The 27,129-nt window shown below is 55.5% G+C and overlaps 1 protein-coding gene and 2 long non-coding RNA genes across 5 annotated transcripts; 1 reads left to right on the top strand and 2 right to left on the bottom strand.

The window, feature by feature from the left end:
* Positions 1–312: 312 nt before the first annotated feature.
* Positions 313–26,267, bottom strand: SSU72 (SSU72 homolog, RNA polymerase II CTD phosphatase). The gene is made up of 5 exons (XM_059065329.2): positions 25,869–26,267; positions 16,149–16,292; positions 2,928–3,067; positions 2,164–2,282; positions 313–784 (listed from the first exon to the last, which is right to left on the bottom strand). Exons 1-5 carry the CDS (start codon positions 26,045–26,047, stop codon positions 683–685), a joined length of 684 nt encoding a protein of 227 aa, XP_058921312.1. The 5' UTR covers positions 26,048–26,267; the 3' UTR covers positions 313–682.
* Positions 3,141–16,132, bottom strand: LOC136793050 (uncharacterized). Of its 3 annotated transcripts, XR_010837792.1 has the most exons (4): positions 15,861–16,132; positions 8,492–8,637; positions 6,031–6,328; positions 3,141–5,666 (listed from the first exon to the last, which is right to left on the bottom strand). It is a non-coding gene; the product is annotated as an uncharacterized lncRNA (long non-coding RNA). The 3 variants fall into 3 exon arrangements; XR_010837794.1 differs by lacking the exon at positions 8,492–8,637; XR_010837795.1 differs by lacking the exons at positions 3,141–5,666; positions 6,031–6,328; positions 8,492–8,637 and adding an exon at positions 12,299–13,744.
* Positions 7,234–9,142, top strand: LOC136793051 (uncharacterized). Its single transcript, XR_010837798.1, has 3 exons — positions 7,234–7,384; positions 7,725–8,798; positions 8,880–9,142. It is a non-coding gene; the product is annotated as an uncharacterized lncRNA (long non-coding RNA).
* Positions 26,268–27,129: the final 862 nt, after the last annotated feature.

The raw sequence follows: 27,129 nt of genomic DNA, 5'->3' as shown, positions 1-27,129 counted from the left end.
GCCGGGGGACAGCACTGCCCACAGAGGAGTCCCCACACTTCCCCACGGGGGCCCTGAGATCTCCCATGGCTGCGGAAACCAGGAGGGGTCACCAGGCATGAGCGGTTCCCGCCCAGGGAGCAGGTGCCACATTCCTCCAGAGTCCCAGTGGACGGGAGGCACGGGAGGCCCTCGGGGTGGTGCCAGAGAGCTCAGCTTGACCCACAGGCCCGGACTGCCCTCTGACGACCCTGACGGGAGGGCCAGGCCAGGCAGGGTGCTCTGGATGAAGCCAGGACGACCAGCAACATCTACTGATGAGACAATGGCAGGTTCTTTCCCAAAAGGTACAGCCTGTTGCTTTATTCAGGGATTTGTACATCGCAGCCGGTTAGGGGAGACGGGAAAGGGGCGCTCAGTGAGAGGCAGGTTGGCAGGGGAATGTGCTATCAACCGTTTTTTTCTTTTTTGGTTAAAGAAAAAAATACTATAATCAATATCCCACTCGTAAGTACAAGTGGGATGGGAAAAACTTGATTGTAATCTGGCATTTATGTATATCTTCTCATTTCATATGTACAGTTTATTTGGGCACTGCTACCGTCCACCGGCAGAATACCTAAAGGTAAAAACAAATGTCAGGAAGGAAGAAGTATTAACAAAAGGAAGCTCGGCAAGGTGGCTCCAGGCGGGCGGCGGGCCGTCAGTAGAAGCAGACGGTGTGCAGGAAGGTCCTGCCGCTCTTCTCCTCAAACTCCTGCAGCAGCTCGTCAATCTCGTTCTCCATGTCCTCCGTGTGCTGGATCTGGAGCCACAGGAGAGCCGCCCTGAGCAGCCCGCCCCCAACAGGCAGCCCCGCCCCCAACAGGCAGCCCCACCCCGCCCCGGCCTGGTGCCGCCCCGTGCGTGCGGGGCGGGGCCGAGGGGAGCCCGACAGGGACGCGACACTGAGCAGCTGCAGCAGGGAGGGTGGCCTCAGATGCCCCACGTAGGTGCCCTGCAGACGCTCGCCGCCTGCACTGTCCCCACCCTGAGAATGAGCAGACCCGACCCAGACGGTACCGTCATGGGCCCGCAGTCAGCCAGCGAGGAAGCCCAGGGCCGGCCCGTGCGCTGTAGGGGGTTGAGCACCTGTGGCCCCTACCCGCCAGCTGCCACTAGCGTCTCTCCTGGCTGTGAGGCCCACCGTGGGTGTGGTTAGATGTCCCCTGGTGGAGAACCACTGCCCTGGAAGGAGGCGGCCCTGCCAGGGGACAGCCCCAGGGTGGTCCGGGGCCAGCTTCTCAGCCCACCTGTCCTGGCAGGGGCTGGCTTGTGGCCGAGGCACCTCGTTGCCCCCAGTCTGGGCCTGTGAGCAGTGCCTCTCCTCTGCAAGCTCTCGCCAGCAGGACCCACGTGTGCTATTTCTGGGACGTGTCACCCCCTTCAGCCCTGTGTTTTGCATGGTGGCCAGATCATGGGAACAATTGCTGGAGCTTCAGCAGCCACCTTGGACCATGAGACACCTTGGGAATAGAAGCTGTGCTGGGCAAAGTAAGAAGAGAGCAGGGGCCTGGGCCCCTCACACAGCAAACCCGTCCAGGCCTGCCTGTCTCCAGACTTCTTGGTTAAGCCTCTTGTTTTCCTTCATTTTTCTATCACTCACAGTTAGCTGGCCTAAATGCAGAAGCCACAGGCCAAAGATATGACAAGACATATGAGTTGGGTAGGTCCTTTTGTCACATCTAAGAGAAAATGTTTGGCTCTGAGCACAGCTGCACAGTGGCTGCAAAAGCTCTTGGGGTTTCCTGCACAAGGGAAGGTGCCCAGGGCCACTCGGGGAGGGCTGGACGTCTGGAATGAGAAGTGCGGGGGCAGAAGAGGACCAGAGCCCTTTGACGCCATCTCTGGGGGCACCCGGGCTCCTCTAGCAGTTTGGGGTCTTGGCAGGGGGCCTAAGTCCTGGGAGCCATCTCCACAGAAGCCAGGCCCGGGCAGGTCACTCACACTGCAATCAGTGTAAAACGCTCTAAGGTGGATTCTTTAGCCAAAGCCGACTCGGTGACCCTCACCTGTGGGCACCTCTGCATTTGTGGGTTTTAACGTTTGGCAACAAGCGGGCCGTGAACCGAGTGGCGTACTCGTCACGTTCACGCTGAAGCCCTTGTGTGCAGGACGCAGGCCCGCCCAGGGCCCGATACTCACGCACTGGCAGAGCTCACAGATGAGAAACGCCCCCAGGGTGGCCTCCTCGTGGTTGTCCTGGATGTCCACGTTGATCACATGCACAGGCTGACAGGTCTCCTGCTCCCTGGAATTCAGATCTGACCGTGACAAGAGGACAGAAGTCAGAGGCCTCAGAACAGAGCGAGGAGGCTGTGCACTGCCCAGCCTTCCCCGGCCTTCGGGGATACGGTTAAGGACCAACCCAGCATCAGAGCATCTGACCAGGCCGAGCAATCCCCCCTCCACCCCGGGAGGAGCCTCACGCCGAACAGAGCTGGGGCCGCAGGAAAGCTTGTGCTCATGAAGCTGGACCCCAGGCCACCTGGTCACACCCGCAAACTCCAGCCTGTCCCTCGGAAGACAGCACCCTCACAAGGCACCAGGCCCCGGTCCCTCCGCGCCACACGTGCTCCTTCTGTGCCGCGAAGGCCCTAAACCCGCACTATGCTGTTGGCCGGCACGGTTTTGCCCCGGTGAACACGATCAGCCCAAAGGCCACCATCTCCTGCCCCCACCCCCCTCCCAGGGCCCACACAGGTCAGGGGCCCTCTGTCCACCTCTCCGTGGCCTTGCCCGATTTCCCCTGCCTGCCGGAGCCCACAGACACCGCCAGGAACCCTTCTTCAGCCCTGGGCCAGGAACAGACACCGTGCACAGGACGGCCCGGCTGCCTCAGAGGCGCTGGACGCACAGCAGGACAGAGGGCACGGCGCAGGGCCGGGCGCTGGAGCTGCTGCGCTTACCTTCCACCACCTGGTCGTACACCCGCTCTTCACAGGTGAGGATCAGATCAAACAGATCTTTGCAGTTCTGGAACCTTTCTGGCCGGGGCTTGATCCTCTTATTTCTGTCCAGCATGTGTAAAATGCCGTTCTGCGTGTAGCTGAGTGCCCGAGTTAAGGAACTCTGGATAAAGGCCCCGCCCATCCCCAGCACCCGCGTAGGTGCAGCCACCCCGCCCCCACCCCCCGGAGCAGGAGCATCAGGGCGACGGAGGCGCGGAGGCACGTCGCGGCGGGCTGGGCCGCGATCCCCCATCCCGCAGGAGACAAGTCAGGTGAGGGTGCTCGCCCCCAGCCCAGCCTACCGGCTGCCCTCGGACCCACACCTCTCCAGAAAGCAGACCTAGTGTCTGCAGCCTTCTCCCAGGTCCGTGTTTCCCCGACCAGGGACCGAAGCTGCAACCCCTGCAGTGGAAGCTCAGAGTCTTAACCACTGGGCCAGCAGGAAGTCACTGATGGCCTTTTTCGTCCTGCAGCGTCTTGGCAAACGCTCATGCTGAACCCAAACCCTTCGGCAAAGACAAAGCTAACCTGGAGACCCAACCCCGAGCCTGGCTCAGCATGGCAGTGAGGAAATCCGGAAGCCCACCCAAGAGAGGACATGAAGAGTGTGTCCAAGAGGGAGAAGCCTTGGGTGAACTGAGAGCAGTGAGGGGAGCCCAGGCCCAGGACCTGGAAGGGCCGAGTCCCTCAGAGCTCGGATGGGCCGCACAGGTCCCACAGTCAAGGTCTGGGCCATGCAGGCGGCCCTGAGCTGGAAGTGCCTCCCCTGGGACCCTCCAGACAGGCCCCCACCCCCACCCCCAACCCCGATGGCTGTGTCCTTGGCCCCAGGAGAGGGCTCACTGCCCCAAAGACGAAGCCCGTGGCCTCTAAGGGTCATTCCAGATAGTTTGGAACAAGCATGTCGCCCGCTCTACTCAGGGACGCAGACGAGCTGATTTAGGAACTCTTGAGGGATACATTTACTGTCTTTCCCAGATTTTAAGTTATGAGAGTTTATTTCAATAAGCTCGTATTACTCAAAATACATTTCCTACCTTCTTGGATGGTGAAAACAGCTTTTAAAACACATTTAATTAAGAGTTTTCACTTGAAAAGACATTTGACTGTTAGCTGTGGGGCGTGTTTGGTTCTTGCCATTTTTTAGACAAGCGTAATAACCACGGCCCTCACGCTGGCCTGCATCCCTGGGCTGGCCCTGCCACCTCCTGGCTGCCCACAGTGGCTGCGCTGCTACATCTAGGTCTTCCCAGAACCCGGTCCTTCAGACGCCTGGCATCCACGTCCAGCAGAAAGACACGGGCCAGGGAAGCCCTGGGTGGTGCAGGGCTGGTGGTGGAGGTTCCCTGCACTCCCACAGTGGCTCCGAGACTGGCCACCCAGACGGCCCGGCTTCAGGTGACACCAAGGCTCATGGTGACGGACCCCTAGGAGGGGAGGCCACCAGGTGCTCGGGGGGGCTCCTCAGGGTCCCCAGCAGTCTTGCAAAGCCCCTTCCTTCTTTCCTTGACCCTCAATTATGCACATAGATGATGTAACAAATGAAATTCAGCTGCACGTAACTGAGGACAAAAGGCCCGGTTCACAGATCAAAGCGTCACCTTCATCAGTGTAACAAGGAAGGCATGACAGCGACCTTTGGAGACTATTTTCTGGCAAATCCCGGAGACGCAGGGCCCAGGCAGTGCCAGGCAGGACCAAGGACAGCGCATGCTGGGTGCGGGGGTGGGGTGGGGGGTGGAGGTGGGGTGGGTCCTTGAGGATGAAACCATGAAACGCTGGATTCCCAGGGACCTGCCTGAACTCCCGCTTCACACCACGGGTGAGACAGGAAAAGCGGGGATCAAGATGGAGACAGTTGTCTGCCACCAAGACGAAGCCTTCATTAGGGTCTGGCTTCTGAGGGAAGGAGGGAGGGAGGCGGGGAGCGTGCTCAGCCCACGGAGGTTGGGATGCTGCAGACTCAGGGGCCGAGCACTCCTGGCTGAGCCACGACCTGCAGGGGCCGAGGCAGCAGGGGCCCCCCTGCAGGGCCCTGGCCACTTGAGGCATCTGCACCGAACCCATCAAGGCTGAGCCCGTGGACCAGAGCTGCAAGGGAGCCGGGCAGCCAGGACCACCCCCGCGACCCTGCCAGGTGGGAAGGACACGTTAGGTCCTTAGAACCACTCCCACCCCACACGGGTGCTCCCGCAGCCAACAGCGACCTTGGGCCCAGAGGCAGCGGCAGGCCTGGCTGACCACAGTGGGCAAAGGGCCAGCTGACCTGCCGAGGCAGGAGGCCTCCTCGGGGGAGGGAGAGCCGGCTGGGGCCTCCCTTTGAGCTCACATGCTTGTCAGAAATAAGCCCCCCAGGCGGGGAAACGCTAGCTCAAGAGCCCAACCCAGGCGGACGGAGGCCCCAGCGGGTGCAGGCAGAGAACGCAGTGTCTGGGCCCCTGTTCCACGCCTCCTGGGCTGCGGTTGTGCGCCCCAGCTCACGCCTGGAGCCGCTGCACCTTCAGAGGGCGGGTCTCCCCCTCTCACCTGGGACAGATGCAGGGCGGCGTGGGCACCTCCTCTGCGGTGCAGATCCGCAGCTCCTCAAGGGTGGGGGCCCCAGAAAGATGAGAGGTTCTGTCTGCTGCCACAGGAAGTACAACAACAAAGGATCGTTCTCAAACACTCTGGGGTCCGATCCATCAAACGATGCAGACCCTGTGGGCGGAGAGCACGTGCTCTCGAAACTGCTACATGGGCACCGGCAAGCCGGCGGGAGCGACCCCACGGGGGGCACTCAGATTCAGGACGTGGGCCCAGGGACTGTCCTGAGGGGAGCACAGCAGGCACGGGGGGCGCGTGTCCAAAGTGCAAGGTCAAAAGGCAAACATACCGGAGGGCCTGAGATGCACCCACAGGGACCACAGCCAGGCCTCGAGCCAGGACCTGGGCCTGGAGGCTACCCGCCCGGGATGGCAGAACCTGCCCTGACCCGGGTGCCCGAGGGCTCCAGTCTGCTCTAGTTCAAGGCAACTTCTCAGATGTGAGGTTTAGCCCCCAACCACGAGTTCATCCTACATACGTGTGTGCAGCACGGAAAACAGGTTCAGCCGAACGCTTCTGTCTCAACAGTGATGCTGAGAGATACAGGCCTGACAGTGCGTCTGGTGGACGTGACTTCTGGGCGCCCAAGGCAACGCCTTCCCGAGCCCTCGGAGCGTGAGCACATCATTCCTCCTGCTGCCCCAGCCCAGCCGCGTGGGGGGATTCGGCGGGGATGCGGCTCTGCTTCCCGTCGGACAAGGAGGGCCCGGGAGGTGAGCAGACGGGGCCAGGCTGGCACAGAGCAGGGCCCGGTGCGCAGAGCCCACGCTGGGAACCTGGGGTCAAAGCAGAGATGCCCCCTGTGAAGGCGGGTGGCTGCGGGCAGAGGCTGGGGCCAGACCAGTGAGGAGACGGATGGGCCGAGTCCAGGGCAGGGGTGAGGCGCCGACAGAAGCCACATACGGGGTCAGACGCTCCCTCGGAGGTTTAACAGTGGAGCCCACGCCCCCACGTCCCCGCCCAGCCCAGGGACCAGGCCTCTGCCGAGGACCGGCGAGGCTCCCTCTCCCCCAGGGACAGAAGCGCTTCCCTTCCCAGGGTCGGAGGTGAGACAGCTCAGCCTGGTCACCCACAAACATCACCCAGCACATGTGATGGAGGCAAACCTGGGAAGAGACAGCCTCGGAACACCAAGAACAGGAGGAGGATCTCCAGGTGGAGCCAGAACCCCGAGGAAGAGGGCGAGGGGGCCAGGCGCAGTGCCAGCTGAGCCCTGGCGGGAAGGCGCTTCCGGCAAGTGGCCTCCCAGGCCCGCCGGCCGCCACCACCCGTGGTTGTCTCCCAACAGCCAGGCCGGGGAGCCCGGCTCTGCCCCCGCACCAGAGCTCTGGGAATGGAGCAGGCAGGCGGCGGCTCGGGCAGGCCCTGGCTGGACCGCTGCGGTGTGTGCTTCACCGAGAGAGGATGCCCTCGTCCAAGCTGTTCCTCGGATGTTGACCAAACGGAGCCCAAGCACGTTCTGAACCATCAGCATCAGCACCCCTGCCCCCAAACGGCCCCAGGCGTTTCCCGCCTCAACGCTTAGCCTAGGGTGTGAACCCAAATCCCATGGATGGGGCTGGCCAGGTGGGCTGTGCCCCCAGAACACACTCGTCCCAGGCATCCTCCAACCTAATTCTACTTCCAGTTCTGAGCTTGATCCAACTGAAACAGAAGGGGCAAAACCCCTCACAGAGGGGCCCAAGTGCCTCTGGGGGAAGGTCCTCGAAGACAAGGACCAGCCCCCAGCTGGCGGAGCTCAGGCACTCGCTGGCCTGGACGGGTGACCGATGGCCAGCCACGGGCAAGAGCTGGGGCTTCTGCAAACCCAATGGGCCAAGCACAGCACCAAGGTAAGCAGGACCTCGTGGCTCTGGAAGCCCACGGTGACCTCCCAACTCCAAATCCAGGAGTCTGGACCCCTGGTCAGCGGCCCGGTGCTCTTCTCTGCTGGATTCAAGACTCCGCTCAGGGCCCTGCCCACCTGTGGGGCTTCCCTCTGGGGTGCACGTCCCGGTGGAGGGGGAGGCAGCCAGGAGCCCCCTCCCTGCACGTGAAGCCTCCTGGGCACGGAGCGGATGCGCAGCTCTGCAGGGAAACGGGCCTCCCACCCCATTTTGGGAACAAGATCTAATCATTTTGCTCAAGTTTTAGCCTCACTACCTAACGACCACCTTGCCACCTTCGTTTCAGATGGGCACCAAGCGCGGCTGCACGGGTCCAGCCCTCACCCATGCCTCCCCTGTGCTGCCAGCAGTCTGCTGTCACCACACCCCCAGGGTTTTGTGTCAGAGCCATTAGCCTCATAAGGCCTCGTGAAAAGCACAAGCCCGAGAAGCACAGTCACTGGCCACTGGGGGAGGCAGGACGGGTGACAACCTCGTGTCTAAGTGGCCACATCCCCAGAGAGAAAACTTAAGAACAAACTGGGTGCCGCAGACACGCATGCTGCACAAAGGACGCCCTGGAGGACAGCGCAGGGAGCCACGGGATGCATAACTGGGCCGTTTTGGGGAACAGGTATCACGGAGGAAAAGAACGATGAAAATCAGAAAAACAAACCTCTTGAGCAGCACGTGCAGAGAGGGTGCTCCAGATGGCCTGAGGCCCACAGGGACCAGAAGCCTGTCTCTCGTGAACCGCCCGTGGGGCCGGGGCCGGGCGAGCAGGGCCACAGGCAGCCAGGAAAGGGCAGGACAGACCGGAGCAGAGGAGCGGCTACAACTCCCCAGGCTGCAACGTAGCAGCGAGGTCGCTTTGGTTGGGCCAAAGTCAGCCAAAAATGAACCGGGAAGTAGCAAATACATTCCATCCGTGATCATGTTTTACACACACTAGTCACAGGCCCGGCTTCCAGAGCACATCCCGGTTGTGTGGAGCCCCCCGGAGGGCCGCTGCCGCCCCCCACCCCCCACCCCCGCCAAGAACACAGCCTGGGCCGGCAGGCGAGGAACACTCACCCATCTGATCAACCAGGGCCCCTCCACCAGCCCTCCCGGGACGGGCACAGCATCCTAGGGGCTCTGCTCGCCCGGCCTCTTCTGCACGGGGCCTGGGGCCCGGGAGGTGAGACCCCGCCATCCCTCGTCTTCAAAGGAAACACTCCCTGCACAATGGTGTTAGAAACAAAACAAAACGGTGACGGCCAGAAAACAGACTCTGCAACCCTCCAGTCCAATGTCTCCTCCTCAGAAACCCAACCTCGGAAGCCACCTAAGTCAGCCTGAAGGGGACAGATGGCAGAGACAGACAACACCGTCTAACCAGGTGAGGCTTTAGCAGACTTTAAATAATACAAGTGGGGCTTCCCTGGTGGCGCAGTGGTTAAGAATCCGCCTGCCAATGCAGGGGACACGGGTTTGAGCCCTGGTCCAGGAAGATCCCACGTGCCGTGGAGCAACTAAGTCCGTGCGCCACAACTACTGAAGCCTGCACTCTAGAGACCGCGAACCACAACTACTGAGCCCGTGTGCCACAACTACTGAAGCCCGCGTGCCTAGAGCCCATGCTCCACGAGAAGCCACTGCAATGAGAAGCCCACGCGTCGCAATGAAGAGTAGCCCCTGCTCGCCGCAACCAGAGAAAGCCTGCGTGTAGCAACAAAGACCCAACGCGGCCAAAAATAATAAATAAATTTATTTTAAAAAATAAATAAATAAAAGTGGTAGACTACTTGTCCAAATAGGGTAAAATGCCACATTTATTTAAATTTGAGAGGAAGCTCAAGAAAAAATTTTTTAAATAAATTGGCTGGATAAATAAAAATGCAACGGGAAAAATATCTTTAGTCTTCGTGTTTTGTTTCAAATAGACACATACCTGCCCTCCAGCTATGTGACATCATAAAAATTTTAACCTCAAAACAAAAGAGAAAACCTGAGTCCTAGGCTGGAGCATTTTAGTGAAAATTAACTTACTTTTTGAGAAAAAACCCTCAGATCATGAATTAGTCTGCAAATACCAAATCACTTCTACATAAATGGTTCAAAAGACTAAATCTCAAACTTCACAGGGCGGCGTGTGTGCGTGTGCATGTGCGTGCGTGTGCGCGCGCGGTGGGGGAACGACGTGGTGATGCTCTGGGTGCCGATCTCCTGGCCACCCACCGCCCACCTCCCAGTAGCGCCCGAGATCCACCCCCAAACACTGTGAGTTCAAGGAAAAATAAAATGACCCCTGTCCTCGCTGAAATTCCACTTACTGAGTGACGTAAGCAGGAACAGCACCAAGCCCAGGGTGGCCACCGACCCAGACAGCCCTGGATGACCCCCGGTGCTCCCTGCCGAGCCCTGACCAAGCCTGGCGTTCTCGAGACCACACAGTTTGCACAAGAAACCAAACCGTCTGGCTAAGATGGAGGGAGGGTGGGGGGCTGGTCCAAGAGGCCAGTGGTCACTGCAAACCAACCCACCTGTGCCCAGCAGGGTTAAGAATCTCCAGGTGGAGATTCCCCTGCATTAGCAGGCAGATTCTTAAGGGTCCCCACAGGGAGCAGCCAGGGTCGACAGGCCTCTGAGAAACACAGCAGCAGAGGAAGGAAGGGCCGTGAGCCTCCCAGGCAGGAAGCAGCCGAGAGGAGGGGCACCGCCGAGTGTCCCTGGCACCTGGGATGTGCCAAGGGCTGCCCGACACGGCCCGGCAGAGCCTGTCCTGACAGACTGTCCGTTCTTATTCTGGTGGTCATGGTGACGCCCTGCCTGTCCTGATGGGGCTGGGACGGGGTGGCTGCACTCCTGCACACGAGCCAGGGAAAGGCAGACGGCGGAGTTCAAAAGCTTACAGGTGACACCCATGGGCTGGGGAGATGCTCCACGAAGTGTCCGCGGAGACGGCACTTTGGGGCCAGATTCCTCGAGCCCAATCCCGTGCCAGGGAGAGACCCTGCCCTCAAACACGGACGTGCGACCCAGACCCTCCCTGAAGGCCCCCATGACAGTGCTTCTCTAGTTTCCAGGACGTGTGTCCCCAAAGACGCACTGCTCAAGTCCTTCCCTTTAGAGGACGGCATCGGGAAGGTGCAGGTTCACATGTGGACGGGGCATCTCGGGGGCAGGAGCCTGGGGCACCTGCTGGCGACACAGCTTGGGCACGAGGCCGCTGGTGTACTCACTCCTTCAGTCCCCATCCACACGAGGAGAGGTCAGTGCCGAGGTGGACGCGGCCGGACCCCATCAGGGTTCAGGGCCAGGGGGAAAGCCGTACCCACGCGGTGCTGGCAGCCAAACCCACCCGCCCGCGGCAAGGCCCACCCAGCCCACCCCCACACCTCCTCACAAGCCCTGCCCTGAGGTTGGGGGCAGCGCATTCCTGAAGCTCACCGGCCCCCCGCCCTCGGAGCTGTCACAGCTCACCCAGATTCCCACCGGCCGGCCAGCCCTCCAACGCTGGCCACAGGCCACGGCCACCTCAAATTCAGACTCCAGATACATGCCAGGTGCCAATGGGAGGGGGCCAGAGGCTGACTACTGCCCCCCACCCAGGGAACCCTGACGACCCCTCACCTGTGATGGATGGAGACACCCTCCCCTCCAAGGCACCCAGTCTGTTTTCACGGCAAAGCGCTAAGCAGCACGGATGCAAGAGGTCTCCCTCGAGCCACGGGGCTGGGGCAGCACGGGCCAAACTGTAGCCCCCCATGGCTCTGAATCGGGCCCCTTCCTCCCTGGAGCCAGGGGACGAGGCCAGGGCTTCAAGAGCAGGCTGGCGAGTGGGCGGGTGGCGCTGCAGCTGCTGTGCGTGGTCACGAGAATACACTCAGCCACCAGCCGTGGGAGGGGTACCCTCAGCACACCTGGGTGTGAGCAAGGCCGAAAGCAAACAGCTTGAGGCTTGAAATACTCTCAAAGGGTTGTGGCCACTGCTGGGACCTGCGAACGTGAAGAGCCGATTCACAAGCGGTCACGAGGCCCCACCGCTCCTGAGGCTGGTGGCAGGAGCTCTGGCAGGGTCTGCAGTGGCCTCGCCGCCCCGGTCCCCAGTCAAAGGTGAACCCACCAGCTACATGCCGCATCCGCACCCCACCTGCCGCATGCTGTGGCAACCGGGCAGCCAGCTGCTCGACTCGGGGCAACGCCTGTCAGACATACAAGCTTCTCTTCCGGCCTCATCTGAAATACCTGAAGGCCTTAATTTTTATTTTAAGCCTGAGTGCTTTTCTAAAATCCAAAAGCTTAAGTATCAGTAAAACTAGATCAGAGTTTCCCTGGGAATCAGTGTCTGGCTAAGGAACACACTTGTACGTTAAACAGACACTGTTTTCAGTAACCACTTGAAACCACAGCTGCCAACCAGGGTGAAATGAGGTGGGGTCAGATAGGCGAGCTCACGCCAGGCATGCATAGGACCAGTGAGGGTGACCAGGGACCGTCTGCGACGGAGGTCAGGCAGGACACGCTGAGGGTGGGAGCCCAAGGGGCTTGGACTTGAAGTGTAGGAAGCGTCCTCAGGGCAGGGCCGGGGGCTGGGCAGCCACCCCACGCCACTGAGTGCAGCACGAGAAGGCAAGGAGGGTCTGATGAGACCCCAAGAACAAGGTTCTGGAAAAGCCCAGGGGCCTTGAGCAGGACAGAGCTGCTGGGTCCACTAACCTCGTACTCAGGATGGAGGCCCGGAGGCTGTGAGATTTATACTCTTAGAAATCACATTTATTTTTAACTTTTACCCCAAGACAACAAAAATTACACAATGAAGAAGTGAGTATATACATAAATTAATCTAAGGCCTAAAAGACAATGAAATTGAGAAACTGAAAATGAATAAACAAATAGTTAGAAAACAATCTAAACCCCAGAGGTATTTAATTACAAAAGAGCCACAGGAGAAAGCGGGAAAGTATGCTAGATACAAGTTCAACGCGCAGCCTCCACTTACGAGGATAAGGTCAGGATCTGGGCAAGTGTTAGTTGTATCTGCACGTCAGCTCACCGTTTGGGGAGCAACTGGCCACATGCATTAAAAATCACATTAACTATATGTACAGCCACACATCCACTGGCTTTTTAAGACAAGTGGTTTTGTAACTCACAAAGCAATTATCCAAAACCAACGAAAGGTAGCTCTCCTGGAGCCCTGAGGACACTGCCAGCCCCACCTTTCCTGGTGGCCCCTCCTCTGTGACTGGGCCCAGGGACCCTGTTCCTTAGGTCACAGGTTGGCCAGTCTTACATTTAGAAGAAAATGACTTATCTTCCCCCAAAAGTGCTCCAAGTAGGCTGAGGTTCAGCCGCAGATTCTGCTCGACCGATGCTGGAGAGCCCGGGAGGAAGCTCAGGTGGGGAAAGTGGCTCAGGCAGAAAATGGAAAGATCTGGAAGCCTCCACCAACTTGACACAGGAGGTATGCTACAGCCCCCAAATGGAACAGCAAGTTTGAAGCTGCTCTGTATTCAAAAGGACTCCAAGGCAAAGGGATGAAAAAACTTAAGGTCCATGGGAATATTTACACGTAAAAGAGGACAGCTCGACGACGGCCACAACAAAAGGACAGCTCAATGTCGGACTTTAGGCAGAAGCCGGCTCCTAAGGACCCGTGTTGTACGACCCGTGGATCAGAAACGTCCAGAAGAGGCAGAGCCACAGACGGGGACTGGGCCAGCAGCTGCCGGGGCCTTCCTGGGGTGAAAACATCCTACAGTCTGCTGGGTGCACAACCCCGTGGCCCCATGGAGCCGTGCACTTGAAGCAGGTAGATCGTCTCAGTCAAGGACAGCTCCCGTCTTAGAGGTGTCCAAAGAGAAGGCCCTCTTACATGTCTGGGGAGGGTCAGGTGAACCCAGATTTCCTGCACTATTGTTGACAATTCCCGCAGGGGGAGGGAAACGTAAACCTCACCAGGCTGTCTAGCTCCTCACAGGGCTGGGCGACACTGGGCAGGTGCTCTGCGGCCACACCTGTCACTGCAGGACCGAGGCCAGAGCCTCTCAACCCAACCCCACTCCTGCTTGTGGCGAGAAAACCAAAAGCAAAACCCCTATTTACAGCCAAATAATTAACAAATAAACTGCTTGGATACTAACAACTACAGACCAGAACTCACTGAGGGCTCAAGAACCACAGGGTCCCAGGCCCCAGCCCACGGGGGGGGGGGGGTGGGGGCGGCGGCGGCGGCGAGCGGTGCCTAGGCAAAGCCCGCAGACGTCTCCAGTGCCCATCTGTCCCTGCCAGCCACTTGGCCTCAACTACCGGCTCTGTCCAACCAGGGGCATCTTCTCTCTCCTGAAAATTCAAACATTTACCGAATGTTGTTTTATCCTTGGGTTTCATCTTACAGTATTTTCCTAGTCTTTGCACTGTAGTTACAAAAGCCACCACTCTGCAAATGCCCAGGTATTCTATGCTACAGACTTAGGTTTTTAGCTCGTCTGCTGTGTCCTGAGCACATGGGGAAATGCGGGGCACCCTGCCCCACACCTGATCACCAACCCTGCCCAAGCTGGCAAGGCCTCTGGCCCCCCACCCCTGGCATCCTGCCGGCGTCCCAGTGGACTCCACCCCCACTGCCGGCAGATGCTCCTTTGTTACTGGCCAAGGGCTGACTCAGCAGAGCTGAGCATGGTGCTAGACACAGCCCTGTTTTGCCCCTTCCCACCGTCCCCAGAAGGCAGAAATCCCACCCAAGTGAAGCGAGCAAAGTGTGAAGGGCAACCAACTGGGGGGGGGGGGTGTCTATGGAGGCAACTTCCCTACACGGGGCCCCGCCAGCAGGCACAACCATCCCCTGGACTGGATGCTGCTGGGGAGACCACAGGCCTGCACAGTCACCCCGAGAGGAGAGTCTGAGTTCCGAGAGGCTGGGCTCTGCCCCTTCGTTTAGAGCCACCAGGGACACGCACAAAATCCCTCCAGATTTGGTCTACAATGTGTAAATGCTGTCCATTCCCAGAAATAGGTCTGATGTGAAAGGACCTAACTTATAGTAATTAAGGGAGTACAGACAAGTAACTGCATTATGTTTTCGTTTCTCTCGTTGAGTTTAAGTCTTTAAAAAACGAATGGTGTGGGGTTCCCTAGTGGTGCAGTGGTTGAGAGTCCGCCTGCCGATGCAGGGGACGCGGGTTCGTGCCCCAGTCCGGGAGGATCCCACATGCCGTTGAGCGGCTGGGCCCGTGAGCCATGGCCGCTAAGCCTGCGCATCCGGAGCCTGTGCTCCGCAGCGGGAGAGGCCACAACAGAGGCCCGCGTACCACCAAAAAAAAAAAAAAAAAAAAAAAGAGTGGTGCTAACTGAACAGTAATCTTCAAAAATACGGGTTGGCCAAAAAGTTCTTTCAGGTTTTTCTGTAACATTCTACAGAAAAGCCCGATTGAACTTTCTGGCCAACTCACTACATGGGGTTCTCAAGTTAAGCTTATCGACACAGAGTTTTTGCAGTGCAAGAACCAAAAGCCTGGAGTTGGATCACAGCTTTCCCAGAGGAGCGGACATGGCTGGTGCCTCTCCACAAGGTTAGGACGGCTCTCACCACACGGCACCACCGTGCAGAGCCCAGGACACAGCTGGCATCTCCCCAGCAGTACGCAGAGCTGTTCCTAATGTGGTCTGCGCCTTCTGAGAAAGGAGTGTGTGCGCAAGGTGCGCTGCAGGGTCTTTTGGGGCTCCCGCACCCCCGGGAGGGCACTGGGACTGCATGGGGTGGTGGGGGGGTGCTGGTTCTGGTGGGCGTGAGTCCTGGACCCCCAGCATCAGTGCCCGGCTGGGGCACTGATGAGAAATACCTGTGTTTCTGCCCCAATGCACCCGACGTTTCCCTTGCAGCTGGGGAGGAGGGGGCATGGGGTGGAGCGTGCAGCAACCACCAGTGTCAAGTACATGTTGCTGGAAATGACCTCCGGGGCCCCTCGCAGCTAACTAATTCATCTACAGGTGTACAGAGAACGTTCGTAGTTTATTCACAATTGCAAGAATGCCGAAGTGAAGAAAGCTTTCCACCCGGTGTCTATACTCCTCTCGTTTGGGATGTGTCTGGTCTCCATCCTGAGAACTACCCATCACTCACAGTAACATGAGGTGTCCCAGGAACTTAAAGCAGCCCGGGGTGACCGTGAAGTGTCTGGTCAAAACCCGGCCGGCAAGGACGATCTTAATATCCACAGCCTGGGGTCACATTCACACGAATCTGGCTTTAAAATACCTTCCTTTCCCGTGAGTCTTAGGAAGCAGACAGTCTGTTTTGTCTCTTCCTGAAAGGAAGTCAAGTCCTCTCAAATTCCCTGCTTCTAACATGCTTCCTTTGGCACCCAATGTGGCCCTCTCACGAGCTGACCCTCCAGAAAGAGCACGAGAGTGTGAGGCAGCCGCCCATGAACCAGTGCACACCCACGCGCACACCTACCTGCAGTGTGCAAAGCCACGGATGGCGGGGTCCCACCTTCCTCACCTAAGCTGCTCTAATACCGTTATCACAACCTTCCCCGACTGTGTCCACGTGGACTGCAGCCCACGGCCCCGAGTGGCTCCAACCTCTGGACAGTCCCGTGAGCACCAGAACAGAAACCCAATGACCCCGCACACCTCAAACGGGCCGCCGCGTCCCCTGCCTCACAGGTGCCCCTGAGTGGTGCCCACAGGTGACACCTGTCAGAGACAAGCACACAGGGTTAAAGGGCAACCACTGGGATGCAGTTCTTTGTCTTTCCTAAGGAGATCGTTGTACATCTGGTCATATGTGGTTTTGAAATCATAAACGTTTGGCTTGTCGGGTGCTGGTCCTGGAAGCTTCACGTGAGTTCCTGTTCCAAAGGACCGGACGCTGAATCCTCGTTTGCTGAAAGACACAAAACGACAAGAGAATCACAGTTGGATTAAATGAGACACAAAATGCTAAAAAGGAAAATGAAATGGGAAATGGACTATATGAACAATTTTGTTGGTCTCAAAGAACATGTTTCTCAATTCTTAACTTTAAGTATTTTATTTGCAAATTTTAAAAAATCCTGTAGCATGTTACACAAAAGCTAGACGAAGCCAATCCAAACAGAAGACAAAGGATCCTGGGACATAGGGGAACGAGGTGGATGGCTGTGGTGGCCACAGGACAGACACGTGGTAGAGGGAAGATTTCACCCAGAACGTCTTGTCATCTGACTCCTGTCCCAGTCTCTAGAAGGAAACCATTTGTCCAGGTTTCCGGCTGCCGTGCTGCAGGCTTCCCAGGACCAAGAACGGGGCTCTGGGAGCCCCGAGGCAGAGGGACACGCCCCTGGCCTCCCACCTTGAGGCGCCGCTGCTGCGAGGGCCAGAGACAAGGGAGTGGCCAAGTGTCCCCTAATAAACGGAGGGAACCTCCCTGGCAGGCAGCGACCACGAGCCACAATCGCACACTAAGGAAGGAAGGTCATCGCACACACCGCAGCCCCAACGCCATCCTCACTCAAGGGGGTCTGCTGCAGACCCCATGTTCCCTCAAACTCACAAGCGGTGAAAGCCAACATTGGGAGTGTTCAAAGCATCTACGTGAAACGGCCTTCTTAGCCTAACCTAGTGTTTATACGTCACTAAACGTCCGTGTGGACACATCCCTGCCCGCCAACTCGGGAGCAGGACTCAGGCCCACCAGCCCCGATGTTCTCCTCACAGCCCCACGGCCCCGCAGGCTCTGAGGCGGCCGCGGTCACTGCCTCAAGCTTTTCTCTACATTTTATTGCGGCTGAGGGGTGTCTGGTCACATCTGGAGATGGTTTTGGTCCTCGTGAGCAGAAGGCGCTGCAGGCATCTGCAGGCCCACGGAGGACTGAGCGTGTCCACACACACACGTCCCGGCAGGCGGGGAAGCCCAGGTCTGCGGGCGCCACTCCCCCGACCCCTCGTGGGCACCGATCCCTCTCTGCTGAAAGGCGGACAAATAGGGAGGAAACCTCACTCGGTCCCCGGCGCCCGTGGAGGGAGACCCGTGGTCTCTCCCACCAGACACAGCACGTCTAGAAGCCCAGCCCGAGAGTCACTGTCCTCCCACAAAAGAGAGGAAGGACCCATAGGTCACTTGCTGTCACTGTGAGAACTGGAAGGGACGCGAGGAGTGCAGCCACTGCGCCTGGCGCGACAGAGCCTCACGGACACATTTTTTTTTTTTTTTTTTTTTGCGGTACGCGGGCCTCTCACTGTTGTGGCCTCTCCCGTGGCGGAGCACAGGCTCCGGACGCGCAGGCTCAGCAGCCGTGGCTCACGGGCCCAGCCGCTCCGCGGCACGTGGGATCTTCCTGGACCGGGGCATGAACCCGCGTCCCCTGCATCGGCAGGCGGCCTCCCAACCACTGCGCCACCGAGGAAGCCCCAACACACGTTTTTAAAGCGCTTCTCATCCGGTTTGGGTCAAACACCTTGCCTGAGTCCTCTGAAGCTGGTAAAAGTCGAGTCATGTCCCTCTGTCTCTGGAAGGCCTGAGCTGTGCCCACAACCAGGCCCCAGAGGTCACTGTGATGGAGAACACGGGGGATAGCAGGCACGACTGAGGAGTGAGTGGGGCCATGGCCACCGGAGCCGTAAACGGACTACAACCAACCCGGCCCCAGTTTACATGCAGCGCTGGGCCCCGGGGAGAGGGAGAATGGGACACCCCCACCCACAGGCCCCAGCAGGTGCCCAACGACCACATCACCCAACCCGTTTCCTCACCAGGTCAGGTACATACAGTAAAAGAAAGGTTTTCTATCAAAGCACCAACAAGCCAGGGATGAAGGCCCCCTTGACAGCAGTCGTGCGGGGGTCACTCTCCCAGACCGACGGGAATAGCTCAGGGCCACGAGCGCCATGGGCACACACAGCAGTGGGCCACGCCTGTCTTGCTGGCTCCATGATTTGCCGCTACTCCCCAAGAACTGCCCGAAACAGAGAGCTTATCCTCGTAGTGCCAAGACCCCCACCCCAAAAATACCCTGGAGGGAGCAGGTTCTTGAGGGAGGAATGTGTGCTACGGAAAAACCCTAACCCACAGAAGCAAGGTCCCTGAGGGCCTGGAGTGGAGTCCAGTCCCTGCAGAGGGAGCCCAAGGTGCGACCTTGCCAGGAAGCGACACAGTGGCTGCGTGAACGCAGCTGCTCAACACACACCTGCGGCCACCCCGGGCCTGTCTCCAAAGGCCACGCATCTGTTCACAGGATCTCGGGAGAAAGGCCTGTCTTTTGGTAGCAGCCCTAAAGGCCTAACTTCTGGTGGACGCTTTAGAACAAGTCATTTGGGCTTCCCTGGTGGTGCAGTGGTTGAGGGGCCACCTGCCGATGCAGGGGACGCGGGTTCGTGCCCCAGTCTGGGAGGATCCCACGTGCCGGGGAGCGGCTGGGCCCTTGTGCCATGGCCGCTGGCCCGCGCGTCCGGAGCCTGTGCTCTGCAGTGGAAGAGGCCACAGCAGTGAGAGGCCCGCGTACGGCAAAAAAAAAAAAAAAAAAAAAAAAAAACCAACCAAGTCATTTGAAACCAAATAATGAGTATGTTAAATGTGTGAGAGATAGTGCCTTTACAGGTCAGAATAAGAAACCACGGTTGAGACCACTTTTCTCAGCTAGCTACCTAAGAAGCCTGCTCCAAAAGGGGTCCCAAAAATCATTTGGGGGAACAGTGGGAAAAACAAAATGCTTCCCAACAAAAATAAGTGGAAGATTTATTTAGACACAGTTCCTCCATCACTTTTTTAAAAAAAATCAGTATTTCTACATCTCAGTCATTTCCTTCTGGTCATTCCTTTGAGATACTTACTCATAATTAAAGAACTTATTTACATGAGCCCAGCTCTTAAACCTAAGTTCAAATTTATTAAAATGAGCCCAAACACAACTACTCTTGAAATACATTAATGAAAAATATACAGTGAATAAGCCTTAATTTAGCCAGGCAGCAGCAAAGACTGTTAAATCCCCAATGGCTAAAATTTTAAGATTGAAAAACCACCACCATTTCTACTGGTAGCAAGTTAGCCATTCCATTTTTGATCCAACAGTATTTTCTGGAGCTTACTATATGTGCTGGGGATTCAGTAGTGATCGAAACAGACCTAAATCCCTCTCCTCAGATGCTCTGGGAGTGGGAACAAAGTAGGTAACCCTCCAGGACACAGGACAGGGGATGCGCAGGGATGGCAAAGCTGCAGGGCGGGGCTGGGGGTGATGGGAGACGGGGTGCCTGGGGGCTCCCAACACATCCTGTACCCCGTGACGGACGTGGGCCCCAGACAGGACCCCAGGGTGTTCCAGGTTGGGGTAGGGCAGGTGTGCCACTGAAAAGCTGCCCACAGGGTTCCCAAGAGGCCCCAGCACAGGGTCTCACATGCCCCCGCCTCCTGCCGGGGCAGCGAGCCTGAACTGCCCGGGTGGACAATCTCCTTCCCTCACCTCCTGTCACAACGGGGGCTGAAGTTTGTGGTAGGTGTCCAAGTGAAACACTGTCCATAACCCTAAAAGTAAATCACCCCAAAGATAACCTGGGCCCATTTTCCACCCGGCTGATCCCTAACAGGGCTTCTAAGAGGATGCCTGCTGGGTCTCTGAAAGGCTGGGTGAGGTCTCTCCTACTAGAAACTGTCGGGGGAGGGGGGGGCCACAGCTGCCCTCCCAACTGCCTGAAATGTTACTCAAGCATATTTAAAAATAAAATGAAACCCCCAAAGAGAAATTTACTGGCAGAAGAATGTAAACCACACACACAAAAAGGAACCCAGTTTGTTCTTCCCCCAACAAAATGTTCACAAGTGGCAAAAAGCCTAGTTAACAACAGAAGCCCTGTTTCTTCTAAGCTCATGCAACTGACAAAACAGCCCATCCTGTGTGTGACTACGTACAGTGACAATGTGTTTCTTACATAAAAGGACGGAGTGCTGTAAAAATATTGCTGACCACCAAAAGGCTTTGTCTCAGGGGCCAATTATTTTGTATGTTAAACAAATCTTCCAGACAAATATTTATCAAACTTGTCTTTATAGGTATCAAAAACCTATCAGAAAGATATAGAAATTATGTTACACGTTAAGATATAGAAATGTTAAGCTATAGCAAAGACAGATTACAGTATCATAAAAAATGTTGAATTTTGGGACAGAATTGTTTCAATTGTTATCCTGATGCTTAAAGGTAAAATAATAAAGTTAAAATGAACACCAATCAAGAAAACACCCAAATTAACAGTATGGGATATGCCATTTTTTTTTCTACTTTCTATAGTGTGGTTATTAACCTATTTCAAAGCATTACTGTGCCTAAGACTGAAATCCTAGATCACTGCCAACCTTCTGAAAGAACAACCTGTCTCTGAGTAGCACACAACATGCTTACGAGCACAAGTCACCTTTACTGCAGGTAAAATCGCCCACTGCTTAATCAGCTCAGTTTCCAGCTACACAATGACCTCATGTTTACCCAACACAAATCAACTGCTCAAGCACCATCACACTTTAACGCCTGCCTACAGTTTCACTGTGGTATAGCCACAAGCCTGGGAAGATCAACTTCCTGAAATGTTAATATTCCAGTAAAGTTGATGTCACCACTAGTAAAACGTCGGCCTAAGCACATCCCAATGTTTTCTAGGGTTTATTTTATTTTTACCCTCCCACAAGGTCAAGAAGAAACCAAAAGGCCTCTCAGCATGCGATCACCACGCACGGAGCTTGTCAAACGTGCCACTTTGTTTAGCCCCCAAAAGAGCTCCTGCTTAGATGTCCCTGCTCCAGGCCTGCTCTTCCTCGACTCTGGCTTCTGGCAGGCCAGCTTGCTCTGCCGGCCACTGTCGGCCTCCCCAGGGTGCAGGGCCAGCAGAGTAGGTCCTCAAGATCTGGTACTTCAGCTGTTCCAGCCCCAGCACAGAGCTAAGCACTACTAACCATGGTGAACCCACTCAACTATCTTCCCTGGGCTTGACCTGTTCTCACCTACAGAAGGTTGGAGATGATGATCCTTAAGGCAGGGGAAAATGTTTTAGCTGCTGGAACTGATACCATGCTTGGTCTACCCAGTTTCGGCTCAACGTTCACATCCAAACAGAAATCTACCTTCTTCCAACCAATCCTTCTGGTCTTAGTTCTGCCTCCTGAAGACAAAAAGCAAAAAAACAATGCAGAGTCCCTTAAAATCTATGATGGCAAACGTGTCCCCTGTAGGCACCTCTTCTATCCTCATACACACAATTTCAAATCTTCCATCTCCCCGGATAGTTTCCAGTTTACCTTCTTCAAGTGTACCCAGAAACAAAGTATCAAAAATGCAGCCAAAGGGGCCGCAGGGCATAGCGGACAATCCCTCCCTGGTTTAGGACAAGAGGCTTCTGGAAATGTGTTCAAGACAAGGGGAGAGTTTAGCACCATCTGGGAGAGTGCTGTGTCAAGCCGCCTGGGCTCACTCAGATCCTGTGTTCAGATGCCAGCAGCCCTGAGACTCAGTCCCCTCTGGGAGAGGATGTCTGAGTACCTCCATCCCAGTGTGGAAGGGGTCCACATACTCTACTCACGACATTAAGGCTTGAGCACCCCCCCCCCAAATCTCAGACTCACGGGACCTCAGCTGACCGCTGCACTGCCCACAGCCTGGACCCTCCTCCAGCTCGTGTTTTAGCCCTTCAGTTCTGTCACTCCTCCATCAGGACTGGAGCCCCTTGTATCCAGATCCTTGCTGTCACTCATGAGCTGGGGCTTCTTGCTCTGGGTATTATCTCCTCACCTGTGTACGTGTGCACATCCTAAGAGTTGTGAGGATGAAAACAGATGGCATTTGCAAAGCACCTGGCACAGAAGAGCTCAAGAGACTGATTCTAACCTTGTTTCTTCCACATCTGCAGCCTCTCTGCTCATCTTCCCCAAATCAAACTGCCCAGGAAGTTATGACTAAAAACATTTAGAGAACTCTTTCTTTAAAATCTGTTTTGAATTGCTACAATTAAAAACAGCTTCTAGGGCTTCCCTGGTGGCGCAGTGGTTGAGAGTCCGCCTGCCGATGCAGGGGACACAGGTTCGTGCCCCGGTCCGGGAAGATCCCACATGCCGCGGAGCGGCTGGGCCCGTTGAGCCATGGCCGCTGAGCCTGCGCGTCCGGAGCCTGTGCCCCGCAACGGGAGAGGCCACAACAGTGAGAGGCCCGCGTACCGAGAGAAAAAAAAAAAAAAAAAAAAACAGCTTCCAAAAATCAGCAGGCCCCTTGACATCTAAGAAAGAGTTTGGAACAAAAAAATAAATTAATTGGCTCCAAAGGGACACCTTAATCCACAGAGTACAAAGAACAGAGGGCTCTGTAGAAACTTAGTTTTCCTGCACCCCTTAAAAAACCTGAATGGCTCCAGGGATCAAAAGATCAAAAGTGATCACCCCAGGGAACATTATGACTAGCTCTAGAAAACGCCAACATTTATTATTATTAACACTTGTATTCAACTTCTCAGAAAAATATAGCCTGAGCAGATTTTCAAGGGGGCAAAAATAAAATTGGGTTTCACTAATAAATGACCTAGCGTGCATGTTTGATCAACTACATTCCTTATGATAGTTCATTTCAGAAGTTTTCTTATGCATAGTTTTATTTAGTTGTAACCAAACTGCATACACCATTTTCCTGTTTTCACTTACACCTTTTTTTTTTTTTTTTTGGCCATGCCATGCAGCATGCAGGATCTTAGGTCCCCCACCAGGAATTGAACCTGTGCCCCCTGCATTGGGAGCTCGGAGTCTTAACCACTGGACCTCAAGGGAAGCCCCTTATCGTACCATTTTTAAATGCTTTTCACAATCATCTTCAAGGCCTAAGTCTCTAAGTCTTTTATAAACTCTACTAGTTTTAACAAAAACCATTATATAAGTTTCTTAAACATGCTTTTAAACCCTGTAAGTTATCAAAATAGAGATAAAGGCATAAATAATTTTCAAAAGTGAAAACGACACAAAAAGTTGTTCAATCTCAATAGCAATTTTAAAACTAAAGGGCGAGATACTTTTGCCCCAGCAGCATGAAAAGATGTAAATAATGCCCATATTGTGAGGAAATGGGAATTCTATAAATAGGTACTTCTCTGGAAGGCAGTTTGGCAGAATGTATGAAAATGTAAAATATGTCTACCTTTTGACTCAGCAATTTATGCCAAGGAAATAACTAGAAAAGTGTACGAAGATACTTAAAACAGCACAAAGATGTGGACATTGTAAAACTGAAAGCCAACCACCTGTTACGGGGAGTGGTTACCAAAGTGACTGCTGCACAGGACTGCTGAGTACTGGGTCATGCTTTTGTAACCGCTGCTATTACTCAACATGAATAGATATGTTCAAATCCAATATATAAAAATAAAAGCAGAAATGAATATTGAAACCAAACTACGTTCACTTTCTGTGGAGAGATTACCTAACAGTGTTTTGACCTCCCTTAAGTGTGTGTCTGTACATTCACAAGAACATCCAGAAATAAGGATGTACCCCCAAATGGTAGTGATCCTTATCTTCTTCATCTTCTATATTTTCTACAGTGAAGATTTTTTGCAACAAGCAAATACTATCATTTTAACAAAGGAAAACACCCCCCAAACATAAGCATTTTAAAAATTAAAGATTCATGTCTAAAATAATTTCACATTCATGATACAAATAATGTACGTTACCCTAAACTTACCTCCTTTTGCCCTCATTCTGAATCTACTCTTCTCATGAGTAAATTTGAAAGACAATAAAATGGGTAAAAGTATACAAGCATTCCTACTTGGTGATTATTTGGGGGCTCTTCTGCACCCTCATTTCCGCAGGAGACCCAAGGCTGTGCCAGTTACTTTGAACTAAGCAAGGGCTTAAATCTTGCGGTGACTGTCTCAGGGCTATCAGATAGGCAAGACTTTGGAACTGATTTACTAACAAAGTTGCTACAGGAAATTTAAAGACATTTCCTTTTGTAAGATTTTCACCCCAACTTTGTTATGCAGATAGAGAAGAGCTTAAATAAAGGACCACCAGCCAGACCCACCAGAATGAGGTGGTCTCCAGATCACTTGTCATTCTAATTAAAGCCATTAAATTTTATTTTCCTTGAATAATTTTCCTGGAGCGTGAACCTTCCAATTTTTCCCTTAAATTTACCACTTTCAGCGACTCTGAGCACATAAATGCAGTGCGGGGACCAGACCCAGCGCACACTGTAATTCTGGCACTTTTCCAATTTTAAAACAACTTTACAGTTTAAAAAATTCTAGTTTAGAAACGAACTCCACATTGGTTTGTTAGGTTCCAAGCATATCACACTAGACCAAAAAACAACAATAACTGAATATTGCAGACAGTGTGGTAGATATTAGGAAGAATTAAACTGATAACTAGCAGATCGTGGACACCTAGTGCGTCCAGCTTCATTAAAAACGAGGGGCGAGGGAGAATTCTGATTTCCCCAGCAGAGTCAACGCTGACTGCCGTAGTAGGAGAAGCAGCGAGGCACGGTTGTCCTGTAATGTCCACATAAGGAAACTTCGGAAGAAAAGGCAGTTTCAACTTTTACTATCAAAGTTGACATGTACACCAAAGTTTAACTGTAATGCAAGGGGTCAATTTCACATTCTATGAAGTGATTTTGAACGAAAAAAAATTTATCAAACGGGAATAAACTTTTATTAAACATATACAACACCAGGGTCACAAGAGGGGAGTCAGCACTGAAACGTGAAACCAAACTCACGTGTGGTTCAGAAATTATCGACTGGAGATTTTCCAAGGGAGGAGAAAGGATTTTTTTGCATGAGACTTGAAAAATGTAGACAGAAGAAAATACAGAAATGCATGAAGTTAAAATAGACCATTTCCGTGTTTTTACGACTTGTTCTATCCTGAGATCTTGTCGCTCAAGTTTTCCATATTTGATAAAAAGGCGACACGCCCTGGACACAACCGGCCTACCCTTTCGTGGACCCTAACCTTCGTCTTGCAACTTACCGCCTCACTGCTGAGCATTTTACAGAGGCCATGATTTTCAGATACACAGACGTGCGTACGAAGTAGACGCAAACAGCATCAGCCTTTCAGGTTTACTAGCAGCTTTGAGGTTTCGGCGACCCGGAAACATTTCGCCTCAGAATGTGAATTTTTCGCGACGCTAAGCACACGTGGGGGACCGCGCGGCGGACCGAGTTTTGTCGATTCCTCGCTGCGCTCGGCCCTGGAGCCAACGAGCCCGGACGCGGCGAGGCCCCTCGGCCGTCCTTCGGGGGCCGCCGCGCACCGCCCGCCTAGGAACCTGGGCCGCCCAGCACGGGTCAGGGAGAACCGGGGCCGGGAACCGTGGCCGCCGCCACCCAGCACGGGCAGGGAGCCGGAACCGCCCAGCACGGGACGGGAAGGCCGGAGGGACGGCCGGTCGGCCGGCGTCCGCGGGGCGCGCTGGGCCAGGGCGGAGGCCCCAACTACCTGAGGATGTTGTGCGCCTCCATGCTCCGGTTCTGGTTGCTCGAGCACACCACCGCCACCCGCAGCGGCGACGACGGCATGGCGGCGGCCGCACGCTCCGCGACTCCCGCTTCGGGACTCCCACCCAGCCGGGCCGCTTCCGCGCGAGCAAGATGGCGGCCCCGGCGCCCGGAAGTCATGACGCGAAGCGGCGGCGCCGGCGACGTAGCGCGTCAGGAAGCGCGGCGCGGGCGTGTGTACGGCGTCCCGGCGGCCTCCCAGCGCGCGCTGGACCGCGGACGGTGGGAGGCCCAGGTCCCCGGGCGCCGGACCGGCCGGCGAGCGCGCCGCTGCTTCGGGCGCGAGCGCCGAAGCCGGCGCTTGGCACGGGAGCCTCCTGGCGCCCCGCGTTGGCGTCCTGACGTCACAAGCCCCCGCCGCCGTCGCCGCCAGCGACGCGTGAGGCGTCGCTCCGGCTCCTGTGACGTCACGCGCGCCGTCGCCGTCGCTGGGAGTGACGCGAGAGGCGCTGCGGCCCCTGGGGCGGGCGTTGGAGTTGACTGGTCGTGCCCGGCGTTTCCAGGTACCCCTCTGCGCGCTCCGTCCACCTCGGTTGTTTTCGCACCTGCCGCCCAAGCCGGCGCTCCTCCCGCGCCTGCTCTCCGCTCTCCCTCAGCCAGTCCCTGAGATCCTCCATGTCGCTCCTTGCGCTCCTCCACCGCTCTAGACCGAGCCCCCGCGCCCCTCCTGGGACGACTGCCACGGCCTCTTACCGGCCTCCCGTCCCCAAGCTCGCGCAGACGCCAGCGCGTGGCTGTTCTCTGAAAACCCTGGGAAGTTTGACATTTAAGTGAAGTTGTGAAAGTATTTGAAGAGATGATTAGAGAGGAGGCGTACGGAGGTGTGAGGAGACCTCCCGGGTTGGGAGAGCAAATTGACTTAGTTCCTCGGGTTGATTTGGAGGCGCTGCGGGCGTGAGGTTTGGGGTCATGATATGACAGTGGAACTAATCAACCTGGTTTTGTTGTTCTCCAGCCACGTCCGGCCGCTTGGAGTGGCCAATGAGTTGGTGTTTTGATCTGGGAGCGCAGCAAAGGGAGGGGGCAAAGGAATGGCGATTCTCCGTCAGGGATCCAGAAATGATGAGACATGAAGGGACCTGAAGGGGTGGCGGCAGTGGAAAGGAACTATGTGCTCTGAATTGGAGATCCCAGTGGAAGAAATGTCACCAGAGCCAAACGGTGGTAGAGCAGGATACTTGAAACAGGGTGTGGAGGGAGCC

This window comes from Kogia breviceps, chromosome 1 (genome assembly GCF_026419965.1).
Source record: "Kogia breviceps isolate mKogBre1 chromosome 1, mKogBre1 haplotype 1, whole genome shotgun sequence".
NCBI classification, from domain to species: domain Eukaryota; kingdom Metazoa; phylum Chordata; class Mammalia; order Artiodactyla; family Physeteridae; genus Kogia; species Kogia breviceps.
Note: the sequence above shows the minus strand (reverse complement) of the source record. Positions and strands in the feature narration are given on the sequence as shown.

Coding starts and splice junctions, on each gene's coding strand:
- SSU72 (XM_059065329.2), bottom strand. CDS start 26,047: ATGACTTCCGGGCGCCGGGGCCGCCATCTTGCTCGCGCGGAAGCGGCC. Junction 3,068..16,148: donor CTTAGGAAAGACAAAGAACT/GCATCCCAGTGG, acceptor TCGGGCACTCAG/CTACACGCAGAACGGCATTT. Junction 2,283..2,927: donor GTACGACCAGGTGGTGGAAG/GTAAGCGCAGCA, acceptor TGTCACGGTCAG/ATCTGAATTCCAGGGAGCAG.